This window comes from Heterodontus francisci, chromosome 11 (assembly GCF_036365525.1).
Source record: "Heterodontus francisci isolate sHetFra1 chromosome 11, sHetFra1.hap1, whole genome shotgun sequence".
Classification (NCBI taxonomy): Eukaryota; Metazoa; Chordata; class Chondrichthyes; order Heterodontiformes; family Heterodontidae; genus Heterodontus; species Heterodontus francisci.
This window is the reverse complement of record NC_090381.1, coordinates 55,936,447-55,949,244: the sequence shown is the minus strand read 5'-3', so window position 1 is coordinate 55,949,244 and position 12,798 is coordinate 55,936,447. Positions and strand designations below refer to the sequence as shown.

The 12,798-nt window shown below is 40.1% G+C and overlaps 1 protein-coding gene across 1 annotated transcript in view; it reads left to right on the top strand.

The window, feature by feature from the left end:
- Positions 1–8,930, top strand: part of trim59 (tripartite motif containing 59) — a 34,141-nt gene extending 25,211 nt beyond the window's left edge. The window contains exon 2 of the mRNA XM_068042171.1: positions 4,259–8,930. Within this exon, the coding sequence (XP_067898272.1) occupies positions 4,265–5,602 (1,338 nt within the window). The 5' untranslated portion in view covers positions 4,259–4,264 and the 3' untranslated portion in view covers positions 5,603–8,930. The remainder of the gene's footprint in view (positions 1–4,258) is intronic.
- Positions 8,931–12,798: the final 3,868 nt, after the last annotated feature.

Here is a 12,798-nt window from a genome sequence, read left to right as displayed (position 1 = left end):
TTAACCTTTATGACAGACTTTAGCAGCAAAGGATGCAACATTGACCATAGCAGTAAAAGGATATCGCACTACATTCCACTATGAAGCAATTTAACTTGATAATTCTATTTTTTTGCTGGGAACATGACCAGCTGATTGCTTTCTTGCATAAAAACAAAAAGATTTACGGCACAGAAGGAGGCTATTTGGTCCATTGTGTCTGTGCTGGCCGAAAAAGAACTATCCAATCTAATCCCACCTTCCAGCTTAGTCAATAGTCCTGTAGCTTAAGGCACCTCAAGTATATATCCACATAATTTTTAAATGCGCTGAGGGTTTCTGCCTCTATCACCCTTTTCAGGCTGTGAGCTCCAGTTTCTCATCACCCTCTGGATGAAAAGAGTTCCTCCTCAACTCCCCTCTAATCCTTCATTAATGACTTTAAATCTATGCTCTCTGGTTATTGACCTCTCTGCTAAGGGAATTGTGTCCTTCCTATCCATTCTATCCAGGCCCCTCATAATTTTATACACCTCAATTAAATCTCCCTCAGCTTCTTTTCCAAAGGAAATAAACCCAGCCTATCCAATTTTTCCTCATAGCTAAAATTCTCCATTCCTGGTGACATCTTTGTTAATCTCTTCTGTTCCCTCTCTGATGTGATCACATCTTTCCTGCATTGTGGTGACCAGAACTCTATTTAGTACTCAAGCTGTGGCCTAACTAGTGTTTTATACAGTTTTAGCATAACCTGCCTGCCCTTATACTCTAGGCCATGGCCAGTAAAGGAAACATAGAAACAAAGAAAATAGGAGCAGGAGTAGGCCATTCAGCCCTTCGAGCCTGCTCCGCCATTCATTATGATCATGGCTGATCATCCAACTCAGTAGCCTGTTCCCACTTTCGCCCCATACCCTTTGATCCCTTTAGACCCAAGAGCTATATCTAACTCCTTCTTGAAAACACAATGTTTTGGCCTCAACTGCTTTCTGTGGTAGCAAATTCCACAGGCTCACCACTCTCTGGATGAAGAAATTTCTCCTCATCTCAGTCCTGAAAGGTTTACCCCATATCCTTAGATTATGACCCCTGGTTCTGGACTCTCCCACCATCGGGAACATCCTTCCTGCATCTACCCTGCCAAGTCCTGTTAGAATTTTATAGTTTTCTATGAGATTCCCCCCTCTTCTGAACTCCAGTGAATATAATCCTAACCGACTCAATCTCTCTTCATACGTCAGTCCCACCATCCCAGGAATCAGTGTGGTAAACTTTCGCTGCACTCTCTCTATAGCAAGAACATCCTTCCTCAGATAAGGAGACCAAAACTGCACACAATATTCCAGGTGTGGCCTCACCAAGGCCCTGTATAATTGCAGCAAGACATCCCTGCTGCTGTACTTATCATCCTGTATTGCTTTCTTGACCACCTTATTTAGCTGCCCTGCTACCTTCAGGGATTTGTAGACATACAAGATCCTGCTGTTCCTCTACACTTTTCAGCATCCTACCATTTATTGTGTATTCCCTTCCTTGTTCGTCCTCCCCAGGTGCATTACCTCACACTTCTCTGGATTGAATTCTATTTGCCACTTTTCTGCCCACCTGACCAGTCCATTTGTCCTTCTGTGGAGTATTCATCACTGCTCCCAGCCAAAGTGTAGATCTTTTCTCTCTACTTTTTAATCACTTTGCATGACGCTTTGCATCCTGCTCCAGTAGTAATCTCCCTTTGTGTTTCAGACTTTACATAAACTTTATATCATGAAGAAAGGATGTCATTTAAATAATTTCCTTTTGCTGAGTTAATACTCTGTTATTAATGCAATTTATATCAATTATTATTTCTTAACGAAATCAAATCCTCGGAGCCAAGTGATAGCCTCCTCATTGGTTGAATTTAAGGTGATTAGTCCACCACATACTCTGTAGAGGGGACACTCAAAGAAAAATGCCTAGTTTACATTTGACTTCTTGCTTGCCTGAATATCCTCAGTTACTGCTTTACGCTGCAATTGCTTTTGCTAATTTGCCTGTGCTAGGCCCTTAACTGGTGAAGAGCTAATTTCAGTGCTTTGAGATTTTTACCTTCTCTAAGCAGAACAGCCCCATATCGAAGATTGAGAGGATATTTGATAGAGGTGTTCAAAATCATTAGTCCAGACAGAGTAGGTAGAGAGAAACTGTTTCCTTTGGCAGAGGGGGTCGAGAACCAGAGGACACATATTTAAGGTGATTGGCAAAGTGAGTTGGATGATCAGCCATGATCATAATGAATGGTGGAGCAGGCTCGAAGGGCCGAATGGCCTACTCCTGCTGCTATTTTCTCTGTTTCTAAAAGAATCTAAGGCAACTTGAGGAAATTCTTTTCTGCAGCGAGTGGTTAGGATCTGGAATGCACTTCCTGAGAGGGTGGAGGAAGATTCAACTGTGGTTTTCAAAAAGGAATTGAATAAGCACCTGAAGATAGTAAAATTTGCAGGGTTACAGGGAAAGGGCTGGGAGTGTGACTAGCGGATTGCTCTGGTAGAATGGCGCAGACTCAATGGGCAAAATGGCCTCCTTCTGTGCTGTATCCATTGTATGATTCTATGTTTTCTGGTCTTGTTTGATAATTATTTGAAACAGTTATGTTGTAGTCACTATTCCATTTACCTGACTTCATTTCCCAGAATCAGATCCAACACCACTTCCTTCCTTGGTGGACTGGAGACATATTAATTAAAATATACCCTACTTGTTTTTCCAACTTCAGCATGCCTATCACCTTCTAACCACAAATTCCACTTCCTTATTTATTCATTCACTCAAAATAGATCTATTTCCTTACATACAACTGCAAAGCAGTAATTAGGCACCGATTAATTGCTTTAAGACATTGTGGCTTAAGGATCATATATATATACAAAAAAAGTAAAATTTACATTATATAAAACAAAACCTAGCAATGCTAAACTGGCAAATTCCCTCAATCAAGTCAGCTACAGGATTTATGCTGCTATTTTAATTAACCATTTTCATATTGGTTTATTACAGGCTCTATATCTATTATCCATCAAAGTCCTCCAGTACTAGTAAGCCAAGATGATCTGGGAATAGCATGCACAATAAACCAGGAAGGTGGTGTCAATACATAAATATTGAATGCGCAGATTCCACATATTTCCACAGTGGGTTGTATATTTCATTAAATTGGTTAAATTATTGTTAAAGAAAATGGGACAGGTCTCCAACACTGATTCTTAGCCACCTCATCTGAATCATCTGCTTGAGATAACAATGGGAAAAATTGATGCCTAAAGTCTCTCATTGGCCTAATGAATTAATTACAAGAATCTCGGAGGATGTTCTTTACCGGATAAGCAGATTCTGTGAATGAGAGCGTTGAAAGCCCAGGCATATATGTCTTTGTTGCACACTGACAGATATAAATTGTCCATCTCTCGAGGAGTAATAAAATAACCAGGAGTATACCTGGAGAAACAGCGCTACTTACTTTCAGGATTCCCTGACTTTGACTCATCTGGCAATATAATCTCTTAGGATGGCTTTACCACTTTCTCCTTTACTTATATTTCCTATACTTTGTCAATTTGTGGGGAAGCATTTCCAGTGCAAATGTACTTTTAATATAACATCCTGCCTATCATCAAGGCTGCTTATTTCAACTTCAACATCATTTGCCTCTGACCCTACATCAGTCCAACCATTACTGAAACCCTTATCCAATGCTTTTCACCTCTAGACTTGATTTTTCCAACTTTTTGATGACCTCCCATCCATTATCTTCCATAAAGTCCAACTTTTCCAAAACTCCATTTCATGCATCCTTTCTTGCAAAAATACTGCTTACCCATCAGTCCTGCGCTCCAACATATTTTACTTAAAACTTTTGCCCTCATCTTGAAAGTGCAATCCTCATCCCATTATCTCGAGCCCTTTTTCAACCTTATATCCCCTTTGACACCCTTCAGCCCTGACATATTACTGGTAAACGTCCCCCTTCATCCAGCTATTGGTGGCAGATCCTTGGCCTTGCCTTCTGCAAGTCTCCTTAAATCCCTTCATCTTAAAAATCCATATTTAAGCTGTCATTCACTTCTAACCATCCACAATGGCTGTGGCTGTTCCTTTATATTTCCTTCTGTAAAATGTCTATGTCTTTCTATGTTATCACTATATAAATGCAAGTTTTTGCATTAAATTCTGAAGTATTTTAATGGAGACACATGATTAATTTGGCTATATTAACTGATGAGTTTTAATTCTTTCATTGCAGGCAAATATGGATAATTTTGAGGAAGACTTAACTTGTTCTGTATGTTACTCCATCTTTGAAGACCCTCGTGTGTTGCCTTGTTCTCACACTTTTTGCAGAACCTGTTTGGAGAACATCATTCAAGAATCAGGAAACTTCTCCATTTGGCGACCTCTCCGAATCCCATTGAAATGTCCTACTTGTAGAAGTATTGTGGATCTTCCTCCAGTGGGCATTAGCTCATTACCAATAAACTTTTCACTGATGGGAATTATTGAGAAATACCAGAAAGAAGAACACCCAAAGACTCCTACCTGCCCGGAGCACTTCAGGCAACCGTTAAACATGTTCTGTTTGTTGGATCGTAAATTGGTATGTGGTTATTGCTTAACAGTGGGCCAGCATCAAGGCCACCCCATTGATGATCTCCAGAATGCTTATATTAAAGAAAAGGAGACAGCTAGCAAACTTGTTGAACAACTGACTGGTAAACACTGTGCCAAAATATCCATTTTCATTGAACAACTGGAGCATCAGAAATCACAAGCTGAACAAATCATTCAACAAGATAAAGAAATAGTCATCCAGTATTTTGAGAATCTCCAAAAAACAATTGAAAGCAAAAAGCAAGCTCTTCTGGTTGCTTTTGATGAAGTCAACTTAAAAATTACCAGTGAATATGTTCCACTAATTCAAAAAATGCAAAAACTGAAAGAAGAACAACATGACCTTATAACATTTAGTACATATGTAGAAAATGAAAAGGATCCCTTGGCTTTCCTTGAGAAAATTCACATCTACCGTCAGAGGGTGAATACATTGATGAAAACACAGCTTCCATTTATCCGCCCACTGGATATACATCCCCGAGCAGGACAATTTCTGATGGAGAAATGGTCAAAAGTCACAGTTGGCCATATTGAAGAAGCACCAATTCCGCAAGTGAAACATTGTTTGGAAAATCACTGGGATAAAGATCTCACAATATATATCAATCAAATGAAGGGATTTTCTCAAAGGTCTATTATGCCAGGTGTATTTTTAACACTGCTATTCTTGCTAACCATCGTTTCTTTGAGTGTTTTCCTCAAGGATTATTGCGCAGATTTGTTAAATGCCACAGGTATCGATCTCCCACAGGTGAAACTGTTGTGTGATATAGTGCTAGAAGTTTGTGCTGGACTTCATTCTTTTAAGGCTACTTTGGAACATTCAGTACAATCGCTAGTAGATTTTTTATGCCAACTGACAGTTTCTTTTCCTTGCACACATCAAATATTTGGTTTTCAATTAAGTACTGTTTTTCAATATGCTTCAAACAGTCTACAGAGTCTACTTTCATCAGAAAAACATGAACAAGCTTAGGTGAATTACTCCTCTTTAGCTGTATTAATCACTGATTGACTGTAGTTTAGAGTTAATTTGCCATAATTGTGTACATTGTACCCTATCAAGAGGACAAAGCTATTCTTTTAAATATTTCTAAATGAAGGAATCAAATAATTCTTCATGATGGTGTCATCCTCAGTTGTTTCAGCTGAGGGAAGATGGAAATGGGTAAAGTTCACTACTTTCAACACCCAGTATTCAACATGAAGCACCTCCAATTTATTATAGCTGAGGTTATAGCATATTTCAAAAGTTCCCTAAAAAGTACTAAAACACTACTACTCACCATTTATTTATTATTTTTGTACTCCCTTGAAAGTATTGCAAATGAGAAATTATAGGCAGTTTTTTGCAGCCCAAACTCATTTTAATTAGAAGTTAGAGCATCTAGGGGAGATTCTCATCCTATTATTTTAGACTGGATTCAAAGTTAAGTATGGAGGTGGTTGATACAACATGTTTTTTAAAAAATTGCACTCAAGTTGAGAATTGTTAGTGTTGAAGAATGGAACATTGACGTTTCAGTCATCTCTGATGTGCACAGCCAGATGCAGATAGGGTTGCCAATCCTTCCAGATTGGCTAGGAATCTCCTGGCACCGCTGAGAGTAATCCGGGAGAAAGAAGAAAGTAGCTTTGATGGGTAGCACTAATACAGAGAGAAGATGGAGCTTTGAGCGGTTGTGCAGGCCACTAAGCATGAGGGTAAGCCATCTTTCCATGAACTGTTTGTTTGTGTTTTGGCTGCAGCAGTAGCCATCTTAGGTAAGTACTTGTGATGACTTTTCTATTCCAATAAGTTCCCTTCCTTCCCTCCCCCATTTTTACTGTATCTTGCGAGTCACTAATGTTCCTGGATTATCTGAGAGTCTTCTGGAATGGAAGGTGAATCTCCTGGGCAATGCTTCAAGCAACCTGGAAGAGAAAGTACTTATGTACTTGCTTTGCCTGCTCATGGAGCATTCCCAATGAGACAACTGTGGCACTCCCCCTTCCAAGTTGTTTTTTTTTTGATGCCCATACACTCCTGACCTGTGTTATGGAAATACTGCAGGAAACAGAAGGGAAATATTTCAGCAATGGTGAAACAGCAGCAAATCCTATAGATAATTCTCAGGATGAGGGGACTAGATGAGTTGCTCTTGCAGTGAGCCAGCACAGACACAATGGCCAAATTGCCTCCTTCTGTGCTGTAACCAGTCTGATCATTGTTTCCTCCACTGATATTAATGAGTTGTTGAGCAGAAAGGCCAATTGGATAATGAGCTTTTATTTTTATATTTCATTCACCAGATGTGGGTGTTGCTGGTAAGGCCAACATTTATTGCCCATGAGGTGGTGGTGACAACTGAGTGGTTTGCTAGGCCATTACAGAGGGCAGTTAAGAATCATAGAAAGTTTACAGCGCAGAAAGGGGCCACTTGGCCCATTGTGTCTGCACCAGCCAAAAAAAAAGCCACCCAGCTTAATCCCACTTTCCAGCATTTGGTCCATAGCCCTGTAGGTTATGGTACTTCAGGTGCACATCCAGGCACCTTTTAAATGAGATGAGGTATTCTGCCTCTGGCAGTATGTTCCAGATTTATGTAATTTACTAAATATAAAGTCCCCAACTGCTGTACTGAGATTATGACATAATTGTCAAATTTGCATTGTATCAGATCCCCACCACCCTCTCAGTGAAAAAAAATGTTCCTCATCTCCCCTCTAATCCTTCTACCGATCACTTTAAATCTATGCCCCCCTGGTTACTGACCTATCTGCTAAGGTGAATAAGTCCTTCCTGTCCACTCTATCTAGGCCCTAAGAGTCAGCCACATTGCTGTGGGTCTGGAGTCACATATATCCAGATTGGATAAGGACTGCAATTTTCCTTCTTTAAAGGACATTAGTGAACCAGTTGAGTTTTTACAACAATCCAGTAGTTTCATGGTCCCCATTACTGAGACTAGCTTTTTATTCCAGATTTTAGGGCGGCACAGTGGCGCAGTGGTTAGCACCGCAGCCTCACAGCTCCAGGGACCCGGGTTCGATTCCGGGTACTGCCTGTGTGGAGTTTGCAAGTTCTCCCTGTGTCTGCGTGGGTTTTCTCCGGGTGCTCCGGTTTCCTCCCACAATCCAAAAGACTTGCAGTTTGATAGGTAAATTGGCCATTATAAATTGTCACTAGTATAGGTAGGTGGTAGGGAAATATAGGGACAGGTGGGGATGTTTGGTAGGAATATGGGATTAGTGTAGGATTAGTATAAATGGGTGGTTGATGTTCGGCACAGACTCGGTGGGCCGAAGGGCCTGTTTCAGTGCTGTATCTCTAATCTAATCTAATTTATGTAACTGCTGTACTGAGATTATGACATAATTGTCAAATTTGCATTGTATCAGTGAAACTGTCAGTTGGAAGTACAATGTGATAGCCTCTACAGTTTCTGGCCATGTATTTGTTTTCTGAAGAACAGAGAAAAAATGGTGTTGCTCATGTACCTGGGGTACAGGTCCTGTGATAATTGGTTCTCCAATCAATGAGGGAAGAAGAGTTTACACAAGCAAGGGACAGACAAGAGTATTTTGCAAGATGGTTTTCCTCTTGAAGTCACTAGTTCCTCCTGAAAATTGTCTACTTTCTGGGTCAATGTACAAAGATTTCAAAAAATGTTCCAATGAGATTTTTATTGCAACAGCTTTAAAAGAGTCTTGTATCTAGAACCGTAATAATGGTTCCTACCACCAGGCTCAGAGTGCTAAAAGGAACCCTAAATTACTGCTGAATCTTACCTACCACTGAGAATGCAGCATTTGAGTTGTATAGTTATGAAGTATTCTTGTAATAAAGGAGCAGTTTTTGGAACAGGGTACTTAAAAGCAGATCATTGATTGGGGGAGTAATTTAGAACCTTCTGACACATGATAGGACAGATATCTGTAGAAAACTCAATTCTCACCTGATTCTGGAGCACCAAATTACAGGTAGGGTTATAATTAAGGATGCTATAACACTAATCATGCAGGGATAGAAGTAGTAACACAATATTCTAGAGGTTAGGTACATTTTGCAGAATTTTACTTTTATATTTTGTGATACAAATATTGCAATGATTGTTGTAAAACGATATAGTTTGTAGTCAATATATTTCCAGATTCACCTTTTTTATGAATTTTATAAATACCTGACAAATGTTAAACATTCCACTTGTATACAAGACAGCTTTTGTGAATTACATATCGCTTGCATGGAATTGGCATTTGTATTTTTTTCATAATATTGCCTCATTTGGTTTTTACCCAACTTAATATTTAAATGTAGAGCATCTTGCAACTTTAATAAACTCAAATGGCAGGTTGTAATATGAAGACAATAATAATCCATCATCCTTTTAGCAGTTTAGTGTCACCATGGGAGCATCATGCAAGCATTTAATCTTTCCCCAACATACAATACCCCTTTCTGGTTCAGTTGTTTAAGAGAAAAGAGTTGGCCAAAAGCTTGAAATACACACAAAAATAAGATACAACATTCATAAAGCAATCAGAAATAAGAAGGGTGCTTGTATGCGGAAGTTTAACTATGACCAAAGACAATAGTTACAGCAGATACTCTAATATCCTTGCAGTATTTAGCAATTTGACAGTGACTGACTTACCTAATTCTCTGTCTACTTCTAGCACAGGTTAGAGACCAAGACTGGAACCTCTGAATTTTCACTTCCTTTAACTGCCACATATAAATCAATATGGCAAAGGTTTACTGAAAATTAGAGCACGGAGTTGGGCTAAAAGGGAAGTTTTTGAGGGCTTCATTTTCTCCACAATCTCTGCCTTACCTTATGAAACACAAAACAGATATGCATAGATCTAAAGTATATTTTAAAAAGTGGTCTCAGGACCTGACTCTCAACCTCTCTTTCTTCCTTTCAGATGCCCCTTTAAAAACTGTCACCTGTCCTAATATTGCATTATGTGGCTTGGTGTTGAATTTTCCTTTATAATGCTCTTGTGAAGCACCTCGGGACGTTTTATTACATTATAGGTGCTGTATAAATACAAATCCATAGGAATCACTAACAGGAGACTCTGTTAATGTTATGTGAGATAGAAAACAATATGGCACCACCTATTGTACAACTGCCCAAATACTACCTTGATTAAATCCCTGGTATTTGTGCTTCAAAGTAAGCTGCAATTCCAGCAAAAAAGGAAACATCAGTATAAGTTGGCAATTCTGAAAATCAACAGTAGGAATCTTAATTGGCTGATTAATGTACACAGTGAAACATTTAAGGACTGGTGCATACAAAACAAGTAATGCAGAAATGAGTTTCCAAGCAACAAGTGCAAATAACTACCCAAAGAGAAAAATCCCGTAAAATGAAGATGGGCCATTGCTACTGGCGGAAAACATGGCGAATGTAACTCCTTTATTCAAAAAGGGAGGGAGACAGAAAGCAGAAAACTACAGGTCAGTTAGCTTAACATTTGTCATAGGGAATATGTTAGCAGCTATTAAAGACATTATAGCAGGGCACGTAGAAAAACTCAAGGTAATCAGGCAGAGTCAACATGGTATGGTGAAAGGCAAATCATGTTTAACCAATTTATTGGAGTACTTTGAAGAAGTTAAGTGCTGTGGATAATGGGGAACCGGTGGATATACTGTACTTAGATTTCCAGAAGGCATTTGATAAGGTGCCACATCAAAGGTTATTGTGCAAAATAGAAGGTCATGGTGTAGTGGTTAACATATTGGTGTGGATAGAAGATTGGCTAGCTAACAGGAAACAGAGTAGGCATAAATGGGTCATTTTCTGGTTGGCAAGATGTAACGATTGGTGTGCCATAGGGATCAGTGTTGGGGCCTTAACTTTTTACAATTTATATAAATTACTTGGATGAAGAGACTAAAGGTATGGTTGCTAAATTTGCTGATGACACTGCTAAGAGGGTTTCCATTTTTTGTTAAAACTTGAGAATCTATATTTTTAAAACTGAAAATTATTCTATGGATTCTGGAATCTTGAAGAAGTTGAACTTTGGGTGTCTTTCATAAAAGGAAGGTCAAAAGAAGGTTGACCAGTAAACAAATCTTACCAGAAAGCATCTGTTTGCAAATAACCCAGCAAGGGGTTTGTGCTTGTGACTCTAAAAAAATGTTTACAAGGGAATGACAAACCAAGATTTATGGTTTGTCATACAACTTGCCTCTGGAAAAGTTTTAGTTTTATTTTGTACTGTTAAAAAGCCAGTTGGTGTTTGTCCTGAAAAAAAGACAGAAAGAAGTTTGCTTCCTGACCTTCCAGGAGAACAGAAGAGGACAGCCGATATGAGGTGAGAGTGACTGCCCTTGACATCAAGGCAGCATTTGAGTGAGTGTGGCATCAAGGAGCCTGAGCAAAACTGAAGTCAATGGGAATCAGGGGGAAAACTCTCCGCTGGTTGGAGTCATATCTAGCGCAAAGGAAGATGGTTGTGGTTGTTGGAGGTCAATCATCTCAGCTCCAGGACATCACTGCAGGAGTTCCTCAGGGTAGTGTCCTAGGCCCAACCATCTTCAGTTGCTTCAGTGGGGATGTTCGCTGATGATTGCACAATGTTCAGCACCATTCGCGACTCCTCAAATACTAAAGCAGTCCGTGTAGAAATGCAGCAAGACCTGGACAATATCCAGGCTTGGGCTGATAAGTGGCAAGTAACGTTCATGCCACACAAGTGCCAAGCAATAACCATCTCCAACAAGAGAGAATCTAACCATCTCCCCTTGACATGCAATGGCATTACCATCACTGAATCCACCACTATCAACAGCCTAGGGGCTACCATTGACCAGAAACTGAACTGGACTAACCATATAAATACCGTAGCTACAAGAGCAGGTCAGAGGCTAGGAATCCTGCGGCGAGTAACTCACCTCCTGACTCCCCAAAGCCTGTCCACCATCTACAAGGCACAAGTCAGGAGTGTGATGGAATACTCTCCACTTGCCTGGATGGGTGCAGCTCCAACAACACTCAAGAAGCTCGACACCATCCAGGACAAAGCAGCCCGCTTGATTGGCACCCCCATCCACAAACATTCACGCCCTCCACCAACGACACACAGTGGCAGCAGTGTGTACCATCTACAAGATGCACTGCAGCAATGCACCAAGGCTCCTTACACAGCACCTTCCAAACCCGCGACCTCAACCAACTAGAAGGACAAGGGCAACAAATGCATGGGAACACCATCACCTGCAAGTTCCCCTCCAAGTCACACACCATCCTGACCTGGAACTACATCGCCATTCTTTCACTATCACTGGGTCAAAGTCCTGGAACTCCCTAATAGCCCAACGGTGGGCGTACCTCACCACCACCTTTTCATGGGCAATTAGGGATGAGCAATAAATACTGGCCTAGCCAGCGACACCCACATCCCATGAATGAATAAAAAAACTCTCTCTTTGAAGAATCCCTGCATTGTCATGCTAAGAATAAGGCACATTAATTTTGTCATGATCATTGATTTTAAACAGTTGCTGGAGTGAGAAAATGACCTGTTAAACAGGTCAGCCGTGGCTGGAAATTATTTTTACATACTAACAGACATCGAAGGTGAGGAAGTGCATTCTAGGGCCTGCTAAGGAGGATACAATCTGCAAGGGCCAGGACCGGTTAGACCAATTGGTCACATGACTAACTGGCTGTTCCAGGGTTTTCTTTTGAACTGGACACAGAGTTTGAACTCAGTAAGACTTTGCTCCTGGACTGAGACTTTGCTCCTGTCTGCTCCCATCTCTTTCTCACTGAACTCCAATTCCACTGAAGACACATGAACCCCAAGAGAGAAAAGTCTCCTACAGCAAACAAGGTTTAAGAATAATACTGGGCCCCAACAAAAAGCAAGATCTATCTACAATCAAGGACTCTACAGTGAGCTCGAAGAACCATAACAAAAATTCTTCAGCTGCTGCCTCAAATTTTTCCACTTTATTTTTCTTCTCTTTTCTGTCTCTATTTGCATATGTGTCACGTATCCATGCTAGCATGGGCGCTTCATGTATCTATAGGCATCAACCAAATTAAGGTTTAAGTTTAATAAATTTCAACCTTCTTTAAACCTAAGAACCTGTTTGTGCTAGTTTCTTTGCCTTATAATTGGAAAGCGGTGAACAAGGATTCACTAAGGGGGAACTAAAAACAT